Below are 27,963 nucleotides of genomic sequence, written 5' to 3' on the forward strand. Positions count from 1 at the left end.
TGCCCCCTCATCGCTATGTCCACCATTCTTATGAAGGCTGTCAGTAGAATGTAGGCTCACTAACTGCAATCTTGAAACCTGGCTCACAACTTTGTTAACCCTCAATTTCACATCTGTGAAATGGGGAAACAGTAGCTCCCTTGTAGGAATTGTTAGGAGGATTGATGAAGACATGGTACAGTGGAATGCCTAGGAAATTCTTTGTTACAAAGATATTTTAAACTTTAAAAAAATAACTCCTGCTCTGCTTCCTCCTCCTTTTTCTTCTTCTCCTTCTTCTTCTCTTTCATTCCTGTAAGGAATCTTTATATCATGATGAGACCAAAGTTTACAGCTCCCCTCTTGGTAATCTTTAACCCTGGTCTTAGGTTTGCAATAGTTGCCTCTCAAAATATTTTTTTTACATCCTGGAGAAAGCCTGAGTCCACCAAGTTTCTAGAGCAAAAAACCCATTGTGTAGTCCAATGAGTCAAAGGATGGGGAGGAGAGTTGGGAAGCATTGGCTTTGAACTTCACAAAGGAACTCCAAAAATCATTCTGATTTATATAAATAAGATTTTTTTCCGTCTGTATTTTTGTGTCTTTAACTTTTCCCTAGACAGCTCAAGGCACCTGTCTGTCTCTGAAAGAGTTATTGTTGTTTCAGCAGGTATGAAATGGAAAAGAGAAAGTCAACATTCAGCTTCTGACATAGTCTTTTAGAGTCAGTAGCAAGACGAAAGGCTTGAAAGCCAAACTCTGTAAGGGACAAAAGGATATTTTAATTTCTTTTTTTTTTTTAATATATTTTATTGATTTTTTACAGAGAGGAAGGGAGAGAGATAGAGAGTTAGAAACATCGATGAGAGAGAAACATCGATCAGCTGCCTCCTGCACATCCCCCACTGGGGAAGTGCCCGCAACCCAGGTACATGCCCTTGACCGGAATCGAACCTGGGACCTTTCAGTCCGCAGGCCGACGCTCTATCCACTGAGCCAAACCGGCCTCGGCAGGATATTTTAATTTCTTTTATCTACTCCCTTGAAATATCATAGAACAACAGCCTGTGGACTGGATAACAGAGTTCTTCTACAGGACTATAGACAAATGGCCTCTTTTGTCTGTGAAGGCCAGGCCTTAAGGCTTATTGTCTGAGGGTACAAAGAGTATATGATGTTCAGGAATAGTCTGAGGTCTGCCTTTTTTAGCCTGAATACCGTGGAAAGAAAAATGTGACAGAGGAGTCCAGCTGGTGTTGCTCAGTGGTTGAGCATTCGACCTATGAACCAGGAGGTCACGGTTCGATTCCCCGTCAGGGCACAAGCTGGGGTTGCAGGATCAATTCCCAGTGGGGTGCATGCAGGAGGTAGCCAATTGATGATTCTCTCTCATCACTGATGTTTCTATCTCTCTTCCTCTCTGAAATTATATATATATATATATATATATATATATATATATTTTTTTTTTTTTAAATGTGACAGAGGAAGACTGAAGAGGGATTTAAAGTCTCAACATCCCCCCTTTCCCTGCCCTAGAAATGAACTTTCGGCTTATGCCCACGCAGAATATGTAAATGCTTCAAAGTGCCCACAAGCTCTCTTGAGAAGACCTGGAGATACTGAGAGGGTAAAGAACCTACAGAGGGCTGACTTGGAGCAAAGAGTCACACTATGCAGGCAATGGCTGGGGCCACCAGCTGACCTGGTGGGAGTCATACATATAGCTCATCCGAGACCAGTGGGAATCCTGAGTCCACATAAGTCCATGCCCATTGTCTCCTTCTGTTGCTATAAGGTCACCGAAGCCCCATCACTTAGACTACCCCCAACCTTCTTAGACAGGAGCTGGGTTGGGGAGGAAGTGAATCACTGATTAAGCAATTTCCAGAGTTATTCAAGCAGAGACTTAGCTTCTTTAAGAGAATGTTAAAGTGGTTGGTCAAACTGAGCTTCTCAGGATGGATTAACATTTAGTTTCCTTTGCTGCCCTGGGGGTGGGAAGCTCATGGGAAGATCAGAGCAGCTGCAAAGGCACAAAGGTACTACAGTTCCTTTGCACGTCTGAGTGTAGAAGGAGCCATTCTGCAGCCCTCTTTCAGGTCTTTTTAAGATGAGTAGACCTATGAAAGTTCATATCATCTGCTTATGTACTTTCTCTGCTAGTGAGTAGAGAGTTCTTTGATTGAAAGATTGTGTCTACTGGTCTCTGTAGCCCTACTGCCTCATACAGGGCAGGAAACACAGTAGGTGCTGAATATTGTAAATAGATTTACTGAGTATTGAATGGACGAGAAATCGAGGCAGTTTCTCAAGAATAAAGAACATGGATAGATGTCCTTTACAGATATAAATGGAGAGAATAAAGAACAACTGTGAGAGGGAACTGGGATAGAGGAGTGAGAGCAGGGAGGGCACCAAATAATGACTGCCGATGACAGACCAGTTTGTGAAGACACGAGACAACCCCTTTGTGAATTCCCAGAAGTAACGAATTCGCTTTGAGGGGGCCATTGATCCAATAGGCTGTAGGCAATTGGGTTACAGAGACATAAATCAACAGTCAAGCCAAGTTGTTCTCACACATAACATTGACCTCAGCTGTCCTTGCTTATCTTGTTTTATCTTTCCATGTGTTCTGTGTTTTTTTCCCCCTGGATGTCTGTCCCATATAATTGTTGACGATGTGGGCTGTGTGCTGTTGTTTTTTTACATCCTGATTATAAACATTACATATCTTAACTTCAAAAGTATATTTATACTTGTCAGTCTGCCTGTCCGATTTTTGAATCAGAAAATGTGGTTACTGCAGCCATCTCCTCATTATCCTGGGAAACTCTCTGGGGCAGAAGCTGTAACTCTCCACTCTTACAGGTCTCCTCGCAGGGCCTGGTTTTGAATTCTGTGTAATGTGGCTGCTGAAACAATGGTGTGGACAGATGCTTGACTGACAGCGGTAATGGCCTAGCTTAGCCAAGGCCATGCCCCTTCCTCCTCTGAGCATTTCAACAGATGCATTTTCAAGGGCATTGTCCTCTTCTGAGCAGCACAGGCCGGTCAGTCCTCTTGGCCCTCCTGCTGCACAGAGTTGCACACTCCTATTTGGCACATCCTCTGGGACTCTGGGATCCTGACTCCTCATCCCTGCACCCATGGCAGCCCTGGCCTGCTGAACTCAGACCTCTGTGGTGAGCACTCAGATGTGTTCCTGAAGCTCAGAATGGAGCTCTGACACACACACACACACACACACACACACACACACACACACACACTATGTAAATAATGACCAATTTTATTTTATTTTCCATTTATCCCCCTATACCAGGGGTGGGCAAACTTTTTGACTCGAGGGCCACAATGGGTTCTTAAACTGGACCGGAGGGCCGGAACAAAAGCATGGATGGAGTGTTTGTGTGAACTAATATAAATTCAAAGTAAACATCATTACATAAAAGGGTACGGTCTTTTTTTTTTTTTTTTAGTTTTATTCATTTCAAACGGGCCGGATCCGGCCCGCGGGCCATAGTTTGCCCACGGCGGCCCTATACCCTCTTCTACATCCACCCACTCCTCCCCCCACACACACAATCACCACACTGTTGTCTGTGTACATGAGTTTCCTTTTTTTTCTTTTTTGCTCAATACTTTCACCTCCCCCAAGAGTTGTCTGCCTGCTCTCTATGTATGAATCTGTCTCTATTTTGCTTGTTAGTTCCGTTTGTTCATTAGATTCCACATATGAGTGAAATGATATGGTACTTGTCTTTGTCTTATTTCACTTAGCATAATATTCTCCGGGTCCATCCAGGTTGTCGCAAAGGGTAAAATTTTCTTTCTTTTTATGGCTGAGTAGTATTCCATTGTGTAAATGTACCATAGCTGTTTTATCCACTCATCTACTGATGGAAAATTAGGCTACTTCCAAATCTTGACTATTGTAAATAATCCTGCAATGAACACAGGGATGCATTTTTTTTTTTAATTAGTGGTTCAGGTTTATTCGGATAAATTCTCAGAAGTGAAAGTGCTGGGTCATAGGCAGTTCTGTTTTTAATTTTTTGAAGTATCATTGTACTGCGTTCCCCAATGGCTGCACCCATCTGCATCCCCACCAACAGTGCACAAGGGTTCCCTTTCCTCCACACCCTCTACCGTTAGATTTCAGGATGTCCCCACCCACTTGGCCTGTTCCTTTGTTCCCAGGCTCCAGGAAGAATGTTCTGGCACTGACATTACTAAAGAGGTTTTGGCCTTACTAATGGCGTAACATCAGTGGTGATTTTTTATATTTAGCATCCCCCCCCCCCCCCGACCTTTTCTTCATTCACTTCCTGCTATTGAGTCATATCTGTGCCTCCTTCACTAAATTGTAAATAATTTTTCATAGCAGAATGGAAAAAATCTTCCAAAAATGACACCCAAATCCCTCTTACAGAGGGAACTGTCTTTAGCAAGAAAAATACTTAGGTATGGAGTGGAAGGTAAAACCTTAAGCACAAGTAGTCAGGGCACAAAAAGATAAACCACTGTGCATTAGAAATAAACAGGACTTTGGTGATGGGGAAAGATTAGGGGAGAGAAATGAAGAAGGGGAGAGGGAATGGGAGAGCAACTTGGTGGGGAGCTGAAGAAAACGTGAACAGCTTGCATTGCTACACTAAAAACCCTTCCTCTTCCGACTTCTGAAGAGTTTACTACACACAAATCAATATGTGTGCTTGTTTCTAGCTGATCGAATATAGCTAAGGTGATAGGATAGGCACTTCCTTGATTAGGTGATATGATGTAAGACCCAGACATAGCAGGAGAGAGAGAGAGAGAGAGAGAGAGAGAGAGAGAGAGAGAGAGAGAGAGAGATTGTTCAGTTAATAAAATAACTGCCATGGTATGAAAGGGCCACATGGCAAGCAATGGCTGGCAGCCTAGTTGCTGAGAGCAACCCTTAGCCAACAGCTGGCAAGATAATAGGGACCTCACTCCCACAATCACAAGAAAGTGAATTCTTCTAACAACCACGTGAGCTTGAAAGAGGATCCCAAACTCCAGAAAGGAATGCCCACCAGCCAACACCTTCACTGAAGTCTTTTGAAACCTTGAGCAGAAGACCCACTGAGCTGTGCCTGTACTCCTGACCCACAGGAACTGTAAGGTAATAAATGCATGTCCATTCAAGATGCTTAATTTGTGGCAATTTGTTATGCAGCATAGAAAACTAATACAGGAGAGCCTGGCTGGTGTGGCTCAGTGGTTGAGCTTTGACCTATGAACCAGGAGGTCATGGTTTCATTACCGTGGTGGTGGGCTCGGTCCCCAGTGTGGGGAGTGCAGGAGGCAGCCGATCAATGATTTTCCCTCATCATTGATATTTCTCTCTCTCTCTTCCTCTCTTAAATCAATAAAAACATATTTAAAAAAATACACGACATCCAGTTAAATCGGTATTAAAGATGAACAATAAATATAAAAGAAAAAACTAATACGAGAGAGAGAGAGAGAGAGAGAGAGAGAGAGAGAGAGAGAGAGAGATTATATACTGAGAAAGCATGAGTTGGGAGTCAAAGATTGTCCTGACCTAGGACTTTGGAAATTTGAATATTGGTACCTTAGTTTGGGTTCCTCCAGAGGCAGACCCTGAGATAAGAAGTTGGTTTATTCAAAAGGTGATCCTAGTAAAACCAGGTAGTATATCGGGGAAATGAGACATGGAAGGGTAGGAAACCAATAAAGGCTACATATCAATCAAATGACCATCACGGGCAGCAACAGCTTACTCCTTTCAGGGAACTCTGGGAGATAATGAAGACTATGCCTCAGAGTTATCCCATCCAAGGGGCCAGGGAATTGGGCTATTTAGTCACCATCAGATGCAGGCTGAGGGCAGCTTCGGAGGGGAGAGGGGAAGCTAATTCCTCAGACTGCTGGCTGATTCTCACATGGAGGCATCTTGTCCACAACTTCCCTCCTCTAACTTCTGTGTGTGTGTGTGTGTGTGTGTGTGCGTGTGTGTGTGTGTGTGTGAGCTACTCCTCATTTTACTGTCAGGCACTTTATACCTATTTAATTCTCCCAATACTCCTTTTAGGTAGAGATTATATCTTCATTTTACAAACGGGAAAAGCTAAGATTTAAGAACTTAGTCACTTGCAAAGGTCATCTAGCAACTACGAGTCAGAACTTGGATTAGAGACCCTGTTTGAACTCCAACAGAGCTTAAAATAGGTCAGAGTTGGACTACCTCCCTAACTCCTCAGTGGGACATTCCCTGTGTGTGTGTGTGTGTGTGTGTGTGTGTGTGTGTGTGTGTGTTTCAGGCTTGGTCTAACCTTTTACCCGTAGCCTTTGCTCTCTGACTAAGCTACATGATGGAAGGTGGCCTTTCTACTCCTTGTGCCCCCTATTACTGCTGAAGTTATTTTTGATTCTTTGTTCCATAAGCCTATAGGTGAATGGTGTTAGAGCGGTCCCTACCATAAGTGAGAGAGAGAGAGAGAGAGAGAGAGAGAGAGAGAGAGAGAGAGAGAGAGAATCCAGGAGGCCACGCCAGCCAGAGAGTTTGTAGAGCTGTGGCATTGCCTGGGAAACAAGGAATGTGTGAGGCTTTGTACTGAGGAGGCAGAGCCTTGCTGTTCTAGTAGCCACCAAAAAAGACAGATTAGCTAGCTCTCTTTGGAACAAAACAAGTTTTTTTGTGTGTGTGGCCCTGGAGGAATGGCCCTCGTGAGGGCATTTTTTTTCTTTTCTTTTTCTTTTTTGAAGTTCTCCTAGGTAGCCCCAATCTGGCTTGCTGTTGAGAAACATCAATTAGAAAGTGGAGATGGAGTCAAAGCCTTCCCATAGCCTCATCCTGAATGTTGGTTTTGCTGCCTGCAGATTTCTGTAACTGTGAGGGGTCACTCATCGAGGAAGAGCATTCTGCAGAGAGAGGATGTCTCAAAAGGTATGGGTTTGTTGGGAGAAGTATGTGATCAGGGTGCGGGGTGGCATGGGGTCCCGGGTGCATTTCTGCAAGGCAGAGGAGGTGCTCCCGTTTCCATACTGGAAAACTGAAAAACATCACAGCCTTTTATGCTGAGAGTAAATATTTGATTTCTGAATAGAATTCCAGCCCCCTCGGAAACTGAGGGGAACTCGGGCTTGTGTCCATGGTTGCTGAACGTGCCCTATTCAGCAGCTCTCCAGAGGAACAAAGAGGAGAAATTAATTGGCTTTCAAGTGATGGAAAGATCCAGTTTGCTGACCTATTTAAGCTGTAGTGAGGGCATTCTAGAGAACATTTCTGGAGTCCTGTTCTTCTAAAGCTTCAGTGCTTAAATAAAAACAGATTGAAAAATCATGGGGAAGCCACAAATACCCCCAACTCATGAAAGGCTTCATTGTTTTCCTTCTCCTGGATCCTCAGATGGTGTCCTCTCACCAACCATGTCCGGGAAGGATTCACTCCCATCCTCCATCTCTCGCCTCTTTTCAAAGAGGGAGGGGCCGAAGTGGAAATCAGCTAGTCTGCTGTGTGAAGAGCACTCCAAGTTCCAGAGATTAGTAATGTTGCTGGTGGAAATGGGGTCCTTCCACAAAGTAGCAAGAAAAGCATTTCCAGGAACCGACACACTGGAGGGTGAAGTGTAGTGGTAAGATTGGGGTACAAATAAAAGACTGCCTCTAGGTCCATCATGTCTTATCTCCATCCATCCCACGTGGAAGAAGTCCAGCCTTGTTTTCATCAAGCCCAGAAGAAGGGCCAGGGTCCAGAAATTCTGTGCCATTGGTTCAATCCATGCCAAAGCTTAGCCCAGTTCCGTCTCTGACCCCATCCAGCTGGCTTAGCCTCTGTTCCCAGCTGTGCTTCAGCCAATGATGCCTTGCTGTTCCCAGGTTCACGCTTGGGGCCCTCACTTGGGCCCTCATGAACACATGTTACAGAGAGAGGGAGAGAGAGAGGGAGAGAGAGAGAAAGAGAGAGAGAGAGAGAGAGAGAGAGAGAGAGAGAGAGAGAGAGAGAGAGACTATGTTAAGCTTTGATTATATTATCCGGTCTTTCAAACTGACCAATCTCTTTCCCAATCCTTCAGGGGTTGTGCTGGATCCTCCTCCTAACCAATCCATTTCCTAGATTTTCTGGGGTTCTGTGTCCCTTATCCAATCTGATTCTTTCCCCAGGCTAGAGACCTCCCCTTTATGGTCACCATCTTGGCTTTTACTGCTGCAAGTCCTAACGTTCTGATGCTGTCATCTGGTTTCTACTGCACATGTGCTTGTCTCCCCCTGCACCATCTTGGCTTCTATTGGGCATGTGCCCAAGATGAATGCACTCCTCCTCCCGCCGCGCCCCCCAATCCTGCTACAAGGCTGGATGAGATCAAGTCCCTTCTGCCAAGGATGTGTCAGTCCCCTGGGGAGCCTTTGAATGCTGTGGCTTCCTAGTGAGCCACGCTTACCTTCTGGTTCAACTCCCTAATTTATTAGGCTTATTGTCTGATTCTATTTGCCCTCTTCCTTTATTGATACTAACTAGCTACCTACACTAACACTAAGAGGAGTGGGAGGAAGGTAGGGCGGAAGGAGGCTCATTCAAAAGTAGAAGAAGACAACCCCTGTCTAGGTGCTTAAATATAGTTGGAAAAGCAGCGTCTAATTCTATAAGTAAGTATCATTGGTAATACATTTGCATTGCCCCTTATAAACCGTCTTTTCAAATATTATTTACTCTTCTAACAACTCTGTGTTTAGGATTTTTTTTTTCAAGGAGAAACATGGAGGTTAAGGAACCTGCTCAAAATCACGTATTTTGTAAGTCTGCATAGTTCCAACTCAGCCTGTGCTTCTTTGCCTAGTGTCCACACTATACTCCTAAAAGAAGTTGCATTCAGTCAGGCCCAGAAGGAAAAACCAGTATGAAAAAGGAAGGCTCTGAAATAAGATGTGAAGCAGAGGATAAGGTGGGCAAAAGGGACTGTAGAAAACAAAGCTTAGTTAGCAAGAGAAAAATTGGGTTCCCAGTCGTGAGTCCAGGGACACTAAGAAGATAGATCGTGATACAAGGATTCAACATAAGAAGAAACACTGCCTCCACCTGTTCACTAGATTCCCATTTCCTCTTCTCCACTTAAGGACGTAGATGCAAAAATTATCCCATCTCTCTCCTCTATCATCAGTTTTCTCCTATTTATTGGGTAATTCCCATCAACAACAAAGTGTGCTGCAATCTTTTTAAAAAATATATATATTTTATTGATTTTTTACAGAGAGGAAGGGAGAGGGACAGAGAGCCAGAAACATCAATGAGAGAGAAACATCGATTAGCTGCCTCCTGCACACCCCCGATTGGGGACGCGCCCGCAACCCAGGTACATGCCCTTGATCGGAATCGAACCCGGGACCCTTCAGTCCGCAGGCCGACGCTCTATCCACTGAGCCAAACCGATCAGGGCGAAAGTATATTTATTTTTTTTATTGATTTCTTACAGAGAGGAAGAGAGCGGGATAGAGAGTTAGAAACTTCGATCAGCTGCCTCCTGCACACCTCCTAGTGGGGATGTGCCCGCAACCAAGGTACATGCCCTTGACCGGAATCGAACCTGGGACCTTTCAGTCCGCAGGCTGACGCTCTATCCACTGAGCCAAACCGGTTAGGGCTCAGCAGTGTCTTCAGACCAACGCGCGCGGCCGGGTACACTACACAACGACCCCACGCACCCACTCCCTTCCGCCGGGTTCCTGGCGCCTTCACAAGTCCCGCCCCCTCAGCGGAAGTGACGGACTAGGCCCGAACTCCGCCCTCACGCCTTATCCGCCCGCCCCCGGGTAGTCCGGAAGGGGCGGGCTCAGAGAGGCCGAGGGGCGGGGCGCCCCACCGGAAGTGGCGGTTGACCGGCGGGCGTTCGTTTAGCGTCCCGGGTAGCGTTTGAGTTTGGCGAGTTGCGGGCGCTATCTCAGCGGTAGCGGGACCCCAAGGCCTCAGAAAGTGGCTTCTCTCTGTCCTGGGACCCCCTCCTCATTCAGCGTCTTCCCCGTAACCGGACACGGATTATTTGGACTCTCCCTCAGACCCAGGTTCTCCCCCCTCCCCCCCAGCCCCCGTTCTATCCCGCTGCTGCGGTCGGTCCTCCCAGTCTCACCTCGCCGTGCCGCCCCTGGGTACAGTCCTCTGTCAGATCCTTCTATCCCCCATTTCTTCCGTTAGGCAATCTTTAAGCCTCCTCCTTCCCTCCTTATTCCTTCCCACCGCTTTTCCCGTCTTTCCTCGCACCTTCTTCAGGAATCCCCGTTCTTGCTCATGGTCCGTTGGCCGCCTTCTCCAAGGGGCCTGCGGGTCATGGGTTCGGAAGTTGAGCTGCTAACGCGGTCGTTTGAAGATGACAGGCTTGTCCTTTGTCCTAAGCAGGAGTCACAGATTTCAGCAAGTATGGCCCCCCGCAAGAAGCGTCGAAACACCCCAAAGTTGCCCCTGGCCTTAAACCCCCAGAAGAGCAAGGACGTGCTGGCAGTGCTGGCGGAGAGGAACCAGCCTGTGGTGCCAGTGGGGGCGTGGGTGGAACCTGCCTCGCCGCACAGTTCGGGAAACACAGCGTATGTGAGTGTCCGTGCGAACCGAAACACTAAATCCTGGGGTTCCTCCCCCATCTTTCCCTTTTTTTTCTTTTTGCCTCTCCGGTGCTTAAAGATAAACAGTCTGAGGATGCTATTTCTCTTCGGTCATAAATAATATATTCTTGCATTAGCATTATAGAACAATCACGGGTGTATTTGCCAAAACTCACATACGTATAACATGTATGTATTTCAGTTTACTTCACAAACTCTTGAGTGCTTGTTATGCACAAGCAATAGGCAACGCCTATATCTTCTACAGTGTAGTCAGGACCACAGGTGGCCACATTTCATGCAACATTCATTATCGCTTGAAGTTTTTCTTAAAAATATATATTTTTTTTATTATTCAGAGAGGAAGGAAGAGGGAGAGAGAGATAGAAACCAGTGATAAGAGAGAATCATTGATTGGCTGCCTCCTGGGGAGCGACCCCAGCAACCTGGGCCGGTGCCCTGGACGGGAATCGAACCTGGGACCCTTGCGTCCACAGGTCGAGGCTCTATCCACTGAGCCAAACTGGCTAGGGCATCACTTACAGTTTTTGGTAAGTTTGGTCGTGGAGATTCAGGCCGTAAGAGAATAGAGGAGGGGAAGATGAATCCTGACGGGGATTCCGAGGAAGTGTGTACCTATCAATTCCATGAGGACAGAGGCCTTCTTGTGCTGTTCATGCCTGTCCTGGTTGATGGTAGGTCTTCGGGAAATACTTGTTGCATGAATGAATGAGGAAATACAGCTTGTGTTGGTCCTTAAAGAATGGATCCGCTGTAAGTACAGGATGGCAGGGAGGCAGGAGATGAAGGGAAACTTCTGCAAAGTTTACATGTGTGCCTGTTTACATGGTTAGACTCATACTACTAAGTAACACATGAGGATAATTTTTTAAAATATATTTTTTACAGAGAGAAAGGGAGAGAGATAGAGAGTTAGAAACATCGATCAGAGAGAGAAACATCGATCAGCTGCCTCCTGCACACTCTCTGCTGGGCATGTGCCCACAACCAAGGTACATGCCCTTGGCCGGAATCGAACCTGGGACCCTTGAGTCCGCAGGCCGACGCTCTATCCACTGAGCCAAGCCGCTTAGGGCATGAGGATAACTTTGTAAGAAGATTTTTATAGTCTTTTCACCCAAACGGTTTCACTTCGCTATTTGTTCAGATTTTATTGTGACACTTAACACATTACATTCATCGTAAGTTGTTTACATATCTACTTTTCCTGATGGAGTGTGAGTTCTTGGATCACAGGGGGAAAAAATCTTACTTATCACACATTTCCATCTTCATCTTAGTTCCTAACAAATATGGGCATTCTGTAAGAATTTATGGAATGCACACAGTGTGTGAAGGTCTTCCGAACGTATAGTATAGACAGGGTGCTGAGCATGAAGGTGAAAAGTGTGAAGTACGTTTACTTAGTGGTCCTTAATATGAGAGGAGAAATGAGGTATGTTTAAAGTAAATGTTAAATAGTAATGCAGTGTTTATTTTATTTATGTTTTTAAGTATGTATGTATGTATATATTCATTTATTTCTACTCTGCTTATTTCCAGAAAGGATTTTAAGAGTTTGGGTAATGTATAATTAAGTGCTAAGACTATGGTATTTAAAGAAGAAAGATAAGTCTGTGAATACTGATCAGGGACTCAAGTGCGATAAAATGTTCCAAATTGTTTAGAATATGTATTGGAATTGAGCATTACACAGATATTAAGTACCTTTATATTCAGGTCTCTGTGTTATATACTATAGAGGAAATAAAGGAGAATTAAATACATTTCCTGCCCTCAAAGAGATCATAATCTAATGAAGGAATCAAGAAACACTGTACTCAGTTAACGTTAATCAGAGGTACTAAGCATCACAGAGCTGAGAGAAGAAAGGATTGTAGGAGGTACTAGGAGGTGGGTATTAGATGGTCTGGAGATGGAGCAGGTCTTTACTAGATAGAGCGTACAGGAGGGCATGCGGGGTTAAAAATGGAGCATAATTCTGAGTATGAAGGCATTTTAGAATAAGATATTTTGGTGAGTGATGAGCAATCTGGTGTGTCTGGACTGTTTCACTATTTTAGAAAATGTAGAACATAAGATGGATTTGAATTGATTCATTAAGAATTAATGAAGACACTGTTCTCAGTTCAGTGAAAAAATCAGATTGGATTTGAGTACTCCAAATAACAATTTTTAGTTTGTGATTTGCTTTGAAGTTCTCAGCACTCACTAGCTATGTCTAGATTATAACCTCTGAATTCCTGTGATTTCCTTACTCTACTGGGAATTTTGGATTATAGAACTGAGTTATTTTTTTCAGGATTGTTTCCTCTTGTGTTAATAACAAAGCCCTATTGGGAAAAACGGTTGACATTAAAGTTCATTTTCTGTCTTTGATCTTTAAAGACTGCAGCATATGTAATTGAGAAAGAACTAAAGGAACAGTTAAGAAAAAAACAAGAAGCTTTGAAGCGTTTTCAGAGACAAGCCAAACACCGAGTAAATCAACGAATTAGGCTAAAAAAAGCGCAACAGCTTCAGAAGTTCTATGAAGAAGTAAGTTCAAAGTGAGCCCTGAGTAAAGAGGGAGTGGGAAGTGTATGTGTTCTGAGATAAGCTATGACAGTACCAGCTCACTTTCTTTAGATTCCATGCTTTGCATAATCTGATTTGCTGGTGAGAGCAGTAGATTTGTATGTAGAGAAACCATGTTTTATTCCTGTGTGGTTCTGACTCATTTTTTGCTTCTACTAATTAAAAACAATGTTTTGGATTCCTTTTGGGGTTTGAATTCGGGCTTATGCTATTTTTTAAAATTAAATTTATTGAGGTAACATTGGTTAATAATACATAAATTTCAGGTGTACAACAAAATTCATTATCTGTGTACTCTATTACATGCTCACCACCCAAAATTTAGTTCTCTTCTGTTATCAGATATTTGACTATCTCTACTCATTTTGCTCTTTCTCTCTGGTAACTACTATTCTGTTGTCTGTTGCCTATGAGTTTGTTTTTGTTTGTTTTCTTAGTTTGTTACTTTTTGTTTGATATTCAACATATAAGTGAAGTCATATAATTTTTGTCTTTTTCCATCTGACTTATTTCACTTAGCATAGTACCCTCAAGATCATTCATGTTACTACAGTGGCAATTTTTTTTTAATGTCTAAGTTTTTTTAATATATATATATCACATCTTTATCCATTCATCCATTGATGGACACTTAGGTTGTTTCCATGTCTTGGCTATTGTAAATAATGCTGTAGTAAACATAGGGATACATATATATTTATGAATTAGTGTTTTTATATTTTTCATGTAAATACCCAGAAGAGGAATTGCTGGGTCATATGGTAGTTCTATTCTTAATTTTTAAAAGAATCTCCATACTGTTTTCCATAGTGGCTGCACCAGTTGACATTCAGGAGGGCATTCCCACCAACAGTGTACAAGGGTTTCTTTTCTCCGTATCTTCTCCAACACTTACTATTTCTTGTCTTTTTTAAAATAGCCATTCTAGCAGGTATGAGGTGGTTTCGATTTGCATTTCTCTAATAACTAGTGATGTTGAATATATTTTCATGTCTCTTGGGCATCTGTATGTCTTCCTTGGGGAAATGCTGTTCAGATCTTCTGCCCACTTTTTAATCCGATTTTTTTGTGTTGTTTTTTGTTGTTGTTATTGAGTTTTATGAGTTCTTTATATATTTCAGATATTAATCCCTAATCGGACGTGTCATTTGTGAATATCTTTTCCATTGGGTGGGTTGCCTTTTTGTTTTGCTGATGGTTTCTTTTGCTGTGCAGAAGCTGTTTAGTTTGCTGTAGCCCGAATTGTTTATTTCTGCTTTTGTTTTCCTTGCCTTTGGAGTCAAATTCACAAAAAACATCTCTGAGACCAATGTCTGGGAACTTAGTTTTTTTCTATGTATTTTATTGTTTCGGGACTTAGATTCAAGTCTTTATTCAATTTTAAGTAATTTTTGTGTATGATGTAAGATAGTGGTCTAGTTTCATTCTTTTGCATATGGCTGTCCAGTTTTCCCAGCACTGTTTATTGAAAAGTCTTTCCTTTCTCCATTGCATATTTTTGGCTCCTTTGTTGTCAATTAGTTGCCCATGCATATGAAGGTTTATTTTGGGGCTCTCAATTCTGTTCCATTGGTCTGTATACCTATTTTTCTGCCAATACGATATCATTTTGGTTACTATAGCTCTGTAGTAAAGTTTGGAGTTGAGGAATGTGATTTGTTTATTATTTCTAGTAGTTTGTTGCTGGAGTCTTTAGGGTTTTCAATATATGTAATCATGTCATTGCAATTAGTGACAATTTTCCTTCTTTCCTTCGAATTTGGATGTCTTTAATTTTTTTTCCTGCCTTTTTGCTTTGGCTAGGACTTCTAATACTCTGTTGAATAATAGGTAAGGTGCGTATCTTGTCTGTTCCTAATCTTAAAGGAAGAGCTTTCAGCTTATCATTGAGTATGATTTTAGCTATGCGTTTATCTTATTGGCCTTTATTATGTTGAGGTACTTCCTCCTATACTCATTATTTTAGGGTTGGTTTTTTTTCCATAAGTATATATTATAACTTGTCAGATGCTTTTTCTGCATCTCTTGAGGTAATTACATGATTTTTTTTTATATTTAGAATTAGGCAGCTGGACTCAGTTTAGATGATCCCAATTTTGTTGGCAACACCCAAAGCATCAGAGTCAGGAGCCAGTCAAACATATGCCGCCTTCTCTCCATCAGGCCTGATCAGTGTGTTGATGTTGGCCACAACAATGTCCTAGAGCTTCTTCACAGCCTGTTTGATTTGGTGCTTATTGGCCTTGACATCGACAATAAACACAAGTGTATTATTGTCTTCTATCTTCTTCATGGCTGACTCGGTAGTCAGGGGAATTTTTTATTTTTTATTTTTATTATTAGTTAAGGTATTACAAATGTGTCCTCATCCCCCCCATTAACCCCCAACCTCCCCCCCACACACAAACTCAAGCTCCCATCCCTAGTCAGGGGAATTTGATGATGGCATAGTGGTCAAGCTTGTTTCTCCTGGGTGCGCTCTTCCGAGAATATTTAGGCTGCCTTCGGAGCCTCAGTGTCTTTGGCTGTCAGAAGATGGGTGACGTGCAGATCTTTTGTCTGTGGCTGTGGACACCTTTCAACACTGCTTTCTTTGCCTCCAAAGCCTTTGCTTTGGGAGGGGCAGGGGCTTCCTTCTTAGCTTTCGACGCCATCTTCGTAAAAAGGAATTATGTGATTTTAAAAAAATACATATTTTATTATTATTTTTTTTTTAAATATATTTTATTGATTTTTCACAGAGAGGAAGGGAGAGAGACAGAGAGTCAGAAACATCGATGAGAGAGAAACATCGACCAGCCGCCTCCTGCACATCCCCCACCGGGGATGTGCCCGCCACCCAGGTACATGCCCTTGACCGGAATCGAACCTGGGACCTTTCAGTCCGCAGGCCGACGCTCTATCCGCTGAGCCAAACCGGTTTCGGCATTTTATTATTTTTTTACAGAGAGGAAGGGAGAGGGATAGAGAGTTAGAAACATCGATGAGAGAGAAACATCGTTCAGCTGCCTCCTGTACACTCCCTACTGGGTAGGTGCCTGCAACCAAGGTGCATGCCCTGACCGGAATCAAACCTGGGACCCTTGAGTCCACAGGCCGATGCTCTGTCCACTGAGCCAAACCGGTTAGGGCAGAATTATGTGATTTTTATCCTTCATTTTGTTAATGTGGTATATCACATTGATTAATTTGCGGCTGTTGAACCATCCTTGCACCCCTGGAATGAATCCCAGTTGATCATGGGATATGATGGTATAGATGTTTAACTTGCTGTAGATGCAAGGGGATATGCAAAGGGGTCTTCTCACTTTTCCATGATGCTGACCTGGCTTATGTTTTTTTTTTTTTAGCAATGTGAACTTTGGGCTAATGACAACTTCTCTGGACTGTAGTTTCTTCACCTATAAAGTGGGGATATAATACTTGTCTCATAAGACTGTTGTGAGAATTAGATGAGATAATGTAAATTATTAGCACATAGTAAGTGCCTGGTAAATGTGTTTTGCCAGATTTCTGCTACCTCCCCCTGGCACCAATTTTAAATCTTTTGGGCTGCTTATAGACATTATTTGTACTGGGTTGGGGTGGAATCTCACTAGAATCATGTCATTCTTTCTTCCTTTGTATAGGCAGAAAAAGAAGACACTGTAGGTATGCTGCCTTCAGATCTAGAACACTTAACTTCTAGAAGAACAATGATTTTTCCAAAGACTTTGAATGCTGCTATTGGAAGTGTTTGGTCACCTTCTTCCCAAAAGCTTGATGATGGAATACAAGACAGAGAGAATCAGAATCAATTAATACAACACGCCCTGGCTGTAAGTACATATTTATTTTATATCTACAATTTTTTTTAGATGTATGACATATTAGGATATGAAGTAGAGATTAGGAGGTATCACATTCAACTTTACTTTTTCTCACCTTTTTAAAAATCTTTATAAAGTGGGAAATAGTGGGATGATGTTTATTTTAATATATGTTAAAAAATATTATATTTGTTTTTGGTAACACAATTTAGAACAGCCGTGGGCAAACTACGGCCTGTGGCCGGATCCGGCCCATTTGAAATGAATAAAACTAAAAAAAAAAAAAAAAAAAAAAGACCGTACCCTTTTACGTAATGATGTTTACTTTGAATTTATATTAGTTCACACAAACACTCCATCCATGCTTTTGTTCCGGCCCTCCGGTCCAGTTTAAGAACCCATTGTGTCCCTCGAGTCAAAAAGTTTGCCCACCCGATTTAGAATCATCTTATATAAGGTGCCAAAGTGTTAAAGTTCAAAAGTTATTAGAAAGAGCTTTGGCCAGGTAGCTCAGTTGGTTAGAGCGTCATCTAATACACCAATTTTGCGGGTTTAAACCCCAGTAGAGAACATACAAGAATCAATCAGCGAATGCATAAATAAGTAGAACAACAAATCAATGTTTTTTTCTCTCTCCTTTCCTCTGTCTCAGTTTGTAGCATATGGGCAGGGTGATCCTAACCTCTGTTGCAAAAAGGTTACTACATGCGTGGGGGGTTTCGTTTGTTAATTTTTTTTGTCGTTTAATCCGATTCTCATAATAAATAATTCTAAAAGTCAAGTAATATTATAGGAAAGTCTTAATTAACACATTCAGAGGTTTTTTTTACCTGTAACTTTTATTTAGTGATTCATTTTATATACCTGATATTTTAAAATTAACCACCATCAGTAGATCCGTTCACTTGAATCACTTGATGCCATCCAGTCAACTCTATTCGTAGTATGCTTGAGCTTTTGTCCAGTTGATATCATATATTTCAGGTCTGCTGTGGGAATTATCTTCATCTTACCATTTAAAAATTGTATTCCTAGGGATACGGAGAGGAAAGCAAAATATGGAAAATGATGATTTTGTGAAAATAAAAGTTGTGTAACGGCTAACGTGTTTGATCACAGTATGAAGCAAATCCAATTGTGCTATTAGTATAAATAGGGAAAGCTTTATAAGCACATGTTATGTTGAAATATTTAAAAACATTTTTTTTCTTTATCCAAAACTACAGCTTTTTCTTGTCTTTGTTCTGTTTGTAGTCATCATTTTTATAATCATTTTTGTTTTCTTTTATTAAGATTATGAATAATTTGTTGGGCAAATATTTATTGAGCCAGGCACTGCATACAGTAAAAGGGATAGAAAATTGATTAAGACGGACACAGTCCTTGCTTTTGTGGTCCTTGTAGCTATAAATCCCACTGAAGTAAGAATTTTACTTCATCTTTATAAAACATAAATAGATCAGTCCACCAGATGTACTGTTTGTTCAACATTGTAGGGATACTAATAAAATGTGAAATAGGACCCTTTGTGGGTTTATATTTACAAGTAGACATACAAAGCTAATAGACCCCCAATTTAGTAGATATTAATATAGAGATACTTGCTGTATTTGGTGATAAAGTTGTGTTTTAGCAGTTGAAAAAAATTTAAATTCCAAAGGAATAGTTAGGGAAGAATTCCTGGAAGAGGTGGAATTGAGCTGTATATTTTGAATTGTTAAGCTGAATTGAATTAGTAAATTCAAGAGAATTTTGAGATAGGAGGGACAGTTAAAAGTCTGGAATATGTATTAAGCTTGATGTATTTGGAGTAAGTGATAGAACCTTTCTAATGCTAGTTTATAGAGGAAAAAACAGAAAATGAGGTTAGGTAGGAGGAAATCAAGTTATGAGAAGCCTTAAAAGTTTCAAAAATTTTAAAAGTTTTTATAGTATGTTTTTTTCTTAAAAGATGAACTACTAAATGTTCAGTGATTTAAACCAGCGGTCACCAACCAGTGGTCCGCGAGGTCCGAAAGGTTGGCGACCGCTGAAAACTACTTTAAGCCTATAAACTTTTGTCCACACAACACCATGACAATACTTTTTAAAGTTTACTATTTCTGTTGCAGTTCTTATCCACTAGATGTCACTAAGAGCTAGACAGTGAGACTGTTCAAGCACAGCCGCCTTTAGTTTATCTAGAACTGGTTGAGTAAATAGTGTTGTAATTCTCTTTCTGAATGTAAGTGTACTTTTCAATTTTCTTGTGATTTAAGGATGAAATAGTTTGATAGTTTGACATCTGGGATGTATTTCAAAATAATGTAAGGGTGAGGTGAAGTAGGGGGTTATAAATAAAACCAGATTGGCCAAGAGGTATAGTATTCTGTCTACTTCTATATGTGTTTGAAGTTTCTAATATATTTGAATTTATTTACATTTTACATTAAATGTTAGAGAAGAAAAGACATTATCTAGTCTAACCTTTCTCTCTCTAAGGAATTCTTTTTATAGTGTTTCAAGTATACATATGGCCCTCTAATTTCTGCTAGAACATTGCCACTGTTGATCAACTCACTTTTTAGACTTTAATTATTATAAGGTTTGAAATAATTACAAATATTTTTTCAATATATTGAGTGAAAATCTATAATTTTTACTCTGGGTCTAGTTTTGTACTCTCAAGTTATAGAGGATAAAATACCATGGTGAGCTCTAAGAACACATCAAGTATTTGATTATAGCTATCATTTTTCTCCTTTTGGATTTTTACATTCCTTGATTCTACTAGCTTTTGATGTCTGCTGGCATTCCTTTGCTTGTGGCCACATCATACCAATCTCTGCCTCTGTCTTCACATCACCTTCTCTCCTATGGGTCAAATCTTCCTCTATCTCTTATAAGGATACTAGTGACCTGGCATGCGAAATTGCGTGGCCCCGCCCACCCATCCACTGCTCCGCCTTGACACCCTAACCTCTCCACCCAGAGCTTGAGTGTGCCTGGCCCCGCCCCCAACCCATCTGGCCTTCTCTATCCACTTCAAGCCCCGCCCTCAGTCCCCCGAGTCACCTTGGGCTGGTCCCATCTCCAGAGCAACACGGCGGCTCCGCCCCATCATGGCGCCAGAGGAGAGTGTGGAAGCCTGCGCCTACTGTGGAGTTTCGAGTGCTGCTTCCTGGTGGCACGCGCACTGCACTCCTTCCCCTGGCAGGTGGGCAGCAGGCGTGCTGAGTGCAAGCAGTGGGTGGCAAAGGACTGGTGAAGGGGGCACTACGGGCTCTCACCCCTGCCCTCCCCACCACGGGATGGTCCCGCCTCCTCCGGGCACCTCCCTGCTGCCACCCTGTCTCTGGAGCAACACGGCAGCTCTGCCCTGGCGCGCAGGCAGCCTCCTGCTGAACGGTTGTTAGGGCATGAGGGCATCACGACCATTAGCATATTAGCTCTTTATTATATAGGATGTATGATAGCATTTAGAGCCCATCTGGATAATCCAGTATTATTTCCTCATCTGAAGATCTTTAACTTAATCACATCTGCAAAGGCACTTTTTCCTTATAAAGAAACATTTAAAAGTTTCAGGTATTGGGACCAGATATCTTTGGGTAGCCATTGTTCAGTCCTCATAGCAGGTCATTGAAAGGGCCTTTGGGTTGCGGTTTGATGAAGGGTTTAGATAATGACAGAGCAAAAGAATGAATATAATATATATTCCAACTGCTTTGGCCACTTGAAATTCCTGCTTATGGGACTAAAATCAATCTGTGACTCTAATTGAGTTTTAAACTCAATGGGAAATGAAAATTATGTATCCTCATTTAAATCTGTTACATTGTGTGGGGCAATAACATGCATCCTACTGGGCAATGAGTAAAAGGAGGCATATTCACCAGCTGGTGTGGCTCAGTGGCTGATCATTGACCCATGAACCAAGGGGTTGCCGGTTCAATTCCTGGTCAGGGCACATGCCCGGGTTTCAGGCTCAATTCCCAGGGGAACATGCAGAGGCAGACGATCGATGTTTCTTTCTCATCGATGTTTCTACCTCTTTATCCCTCTCCCTTCCTTTCTCATAAAATCAATAAAAAATATGTTTTTAAAAGGAGACATAATCATGGCTTTGTATTTTTTTATAACCTCAACTGCACATATACCTCTTTTTGCATTTTAAGTAACTGTTGTGATCCCTTTAGCTACTCTGTGCTAACCAAATGTAGAAATCTCCTTCCTAGTCGAATAAAGAGTGCTGTTTCAAGCAGATTTCTCTGGTTAGAGGTATAGACATTCTAGAAGCAAGAACAAAACAGAGGTGATATATGCTGTAAGGAAAATGGGCTGGTTGTTTTTTATTCCTACTTCACTATTAGTAAAAATCACAACAGTATTTACTATTTACTAGAGGCCCGGTGCACGAAATCTGTGCATGGGTAGGGTCCCTAGGCCTGGCCGGCAATCAGGGCCAATCTGTGGGGTGACCAACGAGGCAATCGGGGGCCTCCACTAACCCGCCTTGGCTGGCCTGGTGCCGCCCATTTGCCAGCCCCGCCCCCCACTGCCGCAGCCAGTTGGGGCCTGCGGGCTGGGAGCAGCTCCGGCATTGAGCATCTGCCCCCTCGTGGTCAGTGCACATTATAACAACTGGTCGTTCTGCCGGTGGTTACACCATTCAGTCTAGGGTTTTATATAGATAGATATCTATAAATCAGAGTCATGATTTTCCTTCCAAGGGAGAACTAATCTCATTAAACTTTCACTGGTTGGGTTAGAACTGGTCCCTGCTTTGCCATAATTTCACTGCGTGCCACAGGGATATGCTTTTCTCCCATATGATATAGAGTGCTCAGCCTAAATAAAAGGAACTTTGTTCATTTCTGTATTTTCCTTTAAGGAACATTCTGTACAGATTTGTGAAATATAGAGTAGGCTGCTTCTCTGAAAAAGAATTAAAAATAGATGCTTACTGAAATTAGTAGGTAGAGATTAGGAATGAACTCAAAGTCAGCATACTTGGTATTAATACTCATTATCAGCTGTTACTTAGAGTATTTAAAACTAATTGGTTCTGTTGAGATGTTGGAGTTTGTGTCCTCAGGTAACTTAGGAAGGCTTCATGGAAGAAGGGAGATTTGAGAAAATACTGTAAATAACTACATTCTTCAACTGTAGGGGTGAAGAAGGGTTCATGTAAATAGGATAAAAGGATTTTAGGAGGATTAGGAATTAGAGACATCTAGCAAGGAGTGATAAAAGGTAATTAGGCATGCAAGGACCAGAAGGTAATAAGTCTGTTCAATAATTTCTAGTGTAATAATTCAAACTTTTAGGTTCTGATATTTTTGTGTACAGAGTATAAAACATACCTTATTTAAAAAAATTTGAGCACTTAAAACAAGTTATGAAATGCAGTCTCTTAATAAAAATAATGTAAAAACATTGTCAACAGTCACAGTCTCCTTTATAAGTAATCCTCTTGTCTTAGGTCTCGCATTTCTTAATAATAGGGGCCTGTGTTCTTGTTGGAACACTTTAGTGAATTTGGTATTAAGACATTTGTTTGCTTTTTTTCCCCTTTTCCCTGACAGCTTAGGAAAACCATGAAACAGGCACGTCACCAGCTGGCATCCTTTAAAACTATGAGTCAAAAATATGCAACAGTGTTTCCACATGATACAAGGAAAAGCTGTCCTGCCCAACAGGTAAATTAACTTCTAATAAATTTTTTTAATAGTGATAAAAATATAGATAAAGATTTATTTATATCTAATTTCAACATTATTTACACCTGTAAAATAATTGGAAATAACCTTAAATATCCAATAGCAGGGAATGGTTAAAAAATTATGATACACCTATATATAGCCATTCTAAAAACTATCATGATTTCAGAGAACATCTGAAGACAAGGGAAAGTGTCTGTGAGGTAAAGGTTAGTGAAAAAAGTAGAATACAAAGTTATATACAATAGAATCTCAATTTTATTTATTTATTTATTTATTTTTAATGATTTTTTTAAAAATATGTTTTATTGATTTTTTACAGAGTGGAAGGGAGAGAGATAGAGAGAAACATCGATGAGAGAGAAACATCAATCAGCTGCCTCCTGCACATCTCCTACTGGGGATATGCCCGCAACCCAGGTACATGCCCTTGACCGGAATCGAACCTGGGACCTTTCAGTCCACAGGCCGACGCTCTACCCACTGAGCCAAACTGGTTTCGGCATAATCTCAATTTTAAAAAGTCTTTCAACAAATATTTATGGGACATCTACAAATGCCAAGACATTGTGTTAGAACAGCCGTGGGCAAACTACGGCCCGTTTGAAATGAATAAAACTAAAAAAAAATAAACCGTACCCTTTTATGTAATGATGTTTACTTTGAATTTATATTAGTTCACACAAACACTCCATCCATGCTTTTGTTCCGGCCCTCCGATCCAGTTTAAGAACCCATTGTGGCCCTCGAGTCAAAAAGTTTGCCCACCCCTGTGTTAGAAGCAGGTGAAAAGATGGACAAAGCTTCTGTGCTGTGGGGAGGCATATAATAAAGAGATATCTATTATATTCTATATAGAATATAATTTCTAACAGTAAGTGCTATGAAAAAAAATAAAGTAAAATAAAGAGATGGGGAGAGAATGCTGTGTGCATAGACAAAAGCCTAGAAAGAAGTGGATCAAGAAGTTAATACTGATCATTTCTGAGTAGTTGTATTACAGGTGATTTTTATTTTCTTCTCTTGGTTTTCTTTACTTAAAATGTTTTCTATAATGTATATATTTTGCTTTCTAATTAGGAAAAAAATACTGTTATTTTTTAAAAAGAAAGAAATTGTTTTGATTCAACAGATAACATAAGAGTGAATAATTGGAACCCAAATGCGGAGCTAAACTGAAAAGGATATTTAAGGCTATACTTGTAAAATAACACTGTTTTGGTGCCTACTTATTTCAGTGTTCACATATTTGGATGCTAAACTCCTTTACTTGCCTTTGTTTACATAATTTTGGGACTAATTTCAAGTTTTGGTAGGCAGCATCTAGAAAAATGGACCATTAGGCTTTTTTACTTTTTTTTTGTGCTACCATAGACTGTTTTATTTAGTTCTTCCTCAGTTTTGCTTCCTAATTAGTATTCTTTTATATTTTCCTAGATTATACATATATATTTTATTTTTGTATTTTTTTCTTAAGTATCTCAACAGTCAAAAACACTTGTCACTTATATGTTTGCAGTTGGTAGAATACTAAACTATACTGTCTTCCGTCCCAGTGTTAAGAAATTTATACTTAAATATCAAAATACAAGTGGGCAGCGGTGTGTATCCATATATGGCATTCCATCTAGTTGCATTCATACTGGTTACCTTTTCCTAAAGAGCATTGCCGTATTGAGACTCAAGGTAGAGTTTCTTTTGTGCCTGAATTCTTCTCAGTGGCTTGGTATCTTGACACTTTCCATACCTACTCTAGATTTGGACTGACTCCAGGGTACTGTTAGAAAGAGGCGATTGGACACATTCTAATAAACCAGAGTAAAGGCGTTATTTGATGCTAGAGATTGATATTTTATATGGTGTGGAACATGTTCAAACTGCTCAATTGTTTTTCCCCACAAAGAGTACTATTCACAGGTCTGACTGAGATAATTATCCAGTAGAAGGAAGGAGGATGAAGCCTGAGATAAAATCCTTGCATAAGCCAGTTGATACGTCAGAGATGCCATTTAAGTGTAATACGTTATGATGATGATGATGACAATGATGATGAATTCAGGCTGCTGCTTGATTTCAGAGAATTCATGTGTATTTTTCAGGTGTAACATCAGAAACAAATCTACTGCATATAATTGAGAGTGATTAAGAAATTTGTGAAGTTTTTCTTATCACTTATTTCAAGTATATAATCTTTCCCTCAGGTCTGAAGTTTTCTACCCTCTCAGTTATCTGAAGTGGAAATCTTCCAGTCAGAAAGGAGAACCATCTATTTGAATTCTGGTTTCATTTCCTTGTTAGATTTATTTTTACTGACATTAGAATCTGTCTGGTTGTTATTGTTGTTCCAGACCTGGAGCTTTAAGTAGAAGATATACTTGCTTGCCTGCTGTCAGGTCACCAAGACAAAAATCATAAGCTTTCTGAAATTGTTACTGGCATCTTTTTATGTGTTTATTGCCCATTTATGTATTTCTTGTGGAGAAAATGCCAGTGTGATACTGTTTCTTAATTGGATTATTTGTCCTATTATTAAGTTGTAAGAGTTCTTTATATATTCCCAATACAAATTAGATACATGATTTGCAAGTATTTTCTCCCATTCTGTGAGTTGTCATATCACTTTCTTTTTTTTTTTTTTTTTTAATATATTTTATTGATTTTTACAGAGAGGAAGGGAGAGGAATAGAGAGTTAGAAACATCGATGAGAGAGAAACATCGATCAGCCTCCTGCACACTTCCCACTGGGGATATGCCCGCAACCAAGGCACACGCCCTTGACCAGAATCGAACCTGGGACCCTTGAGTCCGCAGGCCAACCCTCTATCCACTGAGCCAAACCCGTCAGGGCCATTTCACTGTCTTAATGCTATCATTTGCAACACAGAATTTTTTATTTTGGTGTGTCTAATTGATCTAGTTTTTTTGCTGTTGTTGTTGCCTGTGCTTTTGGTGTGGTATCTAATAAGCCATTGTTTAATCAGAGGTCCTGAATATTTCCTTCTATATGCTCTTCTAATAATTTTATAGTCTTAGCTATTACATTTAGGTCTATGATCCATTGTGAGTTAATCTCTATGTGTGGTGTGAGGAAGTGTTCTAACGTAATTCTTTTGCATATGGATATCTACTTGTCCCAACACCATTTGTTGAAAAATTATTCTTTTTTTTTTTTTAATATATTTTATTGATTTTTTACAGAGAGGAAGGGAGAGGGATAGAGAGTTAGAAACATCGATGAGAGAGAAACATCGATCAGCCGCCTCCTGCACACTCCCCACTGGGGATGTGCCCACAACCAAGGTACATGCCCTTGACCGGAATCGAACCTGGGACCTTTGAGTCCGCAGGCCGACACTCTGTCCACTGAGCCAAACCGGCCAGGGCTGAAAAATTATTCTTTCTCTATTTAATTGTCTTGACATTTCTTGAAAATTAGTTGACTGTACCAGTAAGTGTAAGAGTTTAATGTTGTCTTTACAATATTGTCTTTGGAGATCCATGAAGATGAAATCTGTTTAGATCTTCTTTAATTCATTTCAACAGTATTTTATAGTTTTGAGTGTACATTTTTGCACTTATTTTGTAATGTCCTATTTTTTTAATATTTGACTATACTAACCTACTAAAATTGTATTAGTAGTGTGGTAAAGCCTAGGATGTTATTTCAGTCACATTGTTTCTTCCTGTAATAGATATATTTGGATTTTTAAAATTTTTATATAGACATAATTTTTTCATTTTTGTTTGTGTGTTCTTTAGGAACCTGACTCTGAGGAATCTTCATCGATTACGATAGACAAGAAAGGGAATGAAAAATTGTTTTGGAAGAACCAACAGGGTTTCTTTTCTGAAGAGAACAAAGCTTTCAGCAGAGTTCAGGTAAAGCAGAGTGAAAGGAGTTAGTTTAATAGAAATTAAACTAAAATGACTTACACGAGGAATGCCAGTTCTGTTGTACTGGTTTGGGATTATAGATTTAGGTTACGTGGAGCAAAGTCTATAATTTCACATTTTATTCTAATAATTTGTTTGACTACCATATCCTTTTAAGATTATTTTAAGAGTCTCTGGAAAACCTATATTTGATGTTTATGTTCACTTTTAGAAAATACAATTCAAAACTCCATTATATGCTGTAATAGAAGAGGAACAGCAAAATGAGTTACAGGATATTCTGCCAGAAACGCAGGATTATCTTTCAGAAACCCAAGATGATCTGCTGGAGTCCCAGGGTGATCTAACAGGAGTGCAGAGTGTTGAGCTGGAAGCCCAGGATATTGAGCCACATTCCCAGGCTGTTGAGCTGGCAGGCCAGCCTATCGAAGGCCAAGCTGTTGAACCCAAAGCCCAGGCCATTGAACTTAAAGTCCAGGTTGTTAAGCTAGAACCTCAGAGTCTGATGCTGGAAGCCCAGAGTATTGAACTAGAACATGGAAATATGTTGGAAGTCCATGATTTTTTATCCCCAAATCAGGCTTTTCTACCCAAAGACCAGAACATTCTACCCAATGACCAGAATATTCTACTCAAATGTCAGGACCAACGTATTCTACGCAAAGACCAGCATATTTTCCCCAAAGACCAGGATATTCAACCCAAATATCAGGACCAGGATTTTATACCCAAATGTCCAGACCAACATATTAAACGCAAAGATCAGCATGTTTTCCCCAAAGACCAGGATATTCAACCCAAATATCAGGACCAGGATTTTATACCCAAATGTCCAGACCAACATATTCTATGCAAAGATCAGCATGCTTTCCCCAAAGACCAGGATATTCAACCCAAATATCAGGACCAGGATTTTATGCCCAAATGTCCAAACCAACATTTTATACCCAAAGACCAGCATATTCTTGCTAACGACCAGAATAGCATACTCAAATTTCAACACCAGCATTTTCTTCCCAGAGAGCACTGTGTTCTCACCAGAGATCAGCATGTTTTCTCCAATGAACAGAATACTCGATGCAAATGTCAGGACCAGGATTTTCTACCCAGATATCAGGTAAAATGGAGTGGGAAGGAGATAAAGCAAGAAGAAATAAGCTACTTAAGGTTTGGAGTGGGATTTGCAGGGACTAGATTGCAACTAATTTGGAGATTCATAGTTGGAAAAGATAATATCCTGGTTGATTTCTAAAAGCTCTGGAGTTCTCATTAAGTCTTAAAGTAATATCAGCAGCATGTTACCCCTGTCTGGACAATTTACCGTTTTTATAAAATAAAATATATATTTTTTATTGATTTCAGAGAGGAAGGGAGAGGGAGAGAGAGAGAGAGAAACATC

The 27,963-nt window shown here is 40.7% G+C and overlaps 1 protein-coding gene, 1 long non-coding RNA gene and 1 pseudogene across 3 annotated transcripts in view; 2 read left to right on the forward strand and 1 right to left on the reverse strand.

The window, feature by feature from the left end:
- The first annotated feature begins 3,799 nt into the window (after positions 1 to 3,799).
- LOC308535240 lies at positions 3,800 to 7,613 on the forward strand. Its single transcript, XR_013997241.1, has 3 exons — positions 3,800 to 5,131; positions 6,853 to 6,919; positions 7,382 to 7,613. It is a non-coding gene; the product is annotated as an uncharacterized lncRNA (long non-coding RNA).
- Positions 7,614 to 9,828: 2,215 nt separating this feature from the next.
- CCDC15 (coiled-coil domain containing 15) overlaps positions 9,829 to 27,963 on the forward strand; it is a 41,403-nt gene continuing 23,268 nt past the window's right edge. Inside the window, exons 1-7 of the mRNA XM_081113695.1 lie at positions 9,829 to 10,029; positions 10,361 to 10,549; positions 12,970 to 13,119; positions 16,788 to 16,976; positions 22,535 to 22,648; positions 26,430 to 26,549; positions 26,776 to 27,681. Coding sequence (XP_080969821.1) covers positions 10,382 to 10,549; positions 12,970 to 13,119; positions 16,788 to 16,976; positions 22,535 to 22,648; positions 26,430 to 26,549; positions 26,776 to 27,681 — 1,647 coding nt within the window. The 5' untranslated portion in view covers positions 9,829 to 10,029; positions 10,361 to 10,381. The remainder of the gene's footprint in view (positions 10,030 to 10,360; positions 10,550 to 12,969; positions 13,120 to 16,787; positions 16,977 to 22,534; positions 22,649 to 26,429; positions 26,550 to 26,775; positions 27,682 to 27,963) is intronic.
- LOC308534979 (large ribosomal subunit protein uL23-like) lies at positions 15,239 to 15,818 on the reverse strand (annotated as a pseudogene). The gene is made up of 2 exons: positions 15,561 to 15,818; positions 15,239 to 15,453 (listed from the first exon to the last, which is right to left on the reverse strand). The product of its transcript is annotated as a large ribosomal subunit protein uL23-like (transcript).

The sequence above is a fragment of the Myotis nattereri genome (genome assembly GCF_964212035.1).
Source record: "Myotis nattereri genome assembly, chromosome: 19".
Lineage (NCBI taxonomy): Eukaryota > Metazoa > Chordata > Mammalia > Chiroptera > Vespertilionidae > Myotis > Myotis nattereri.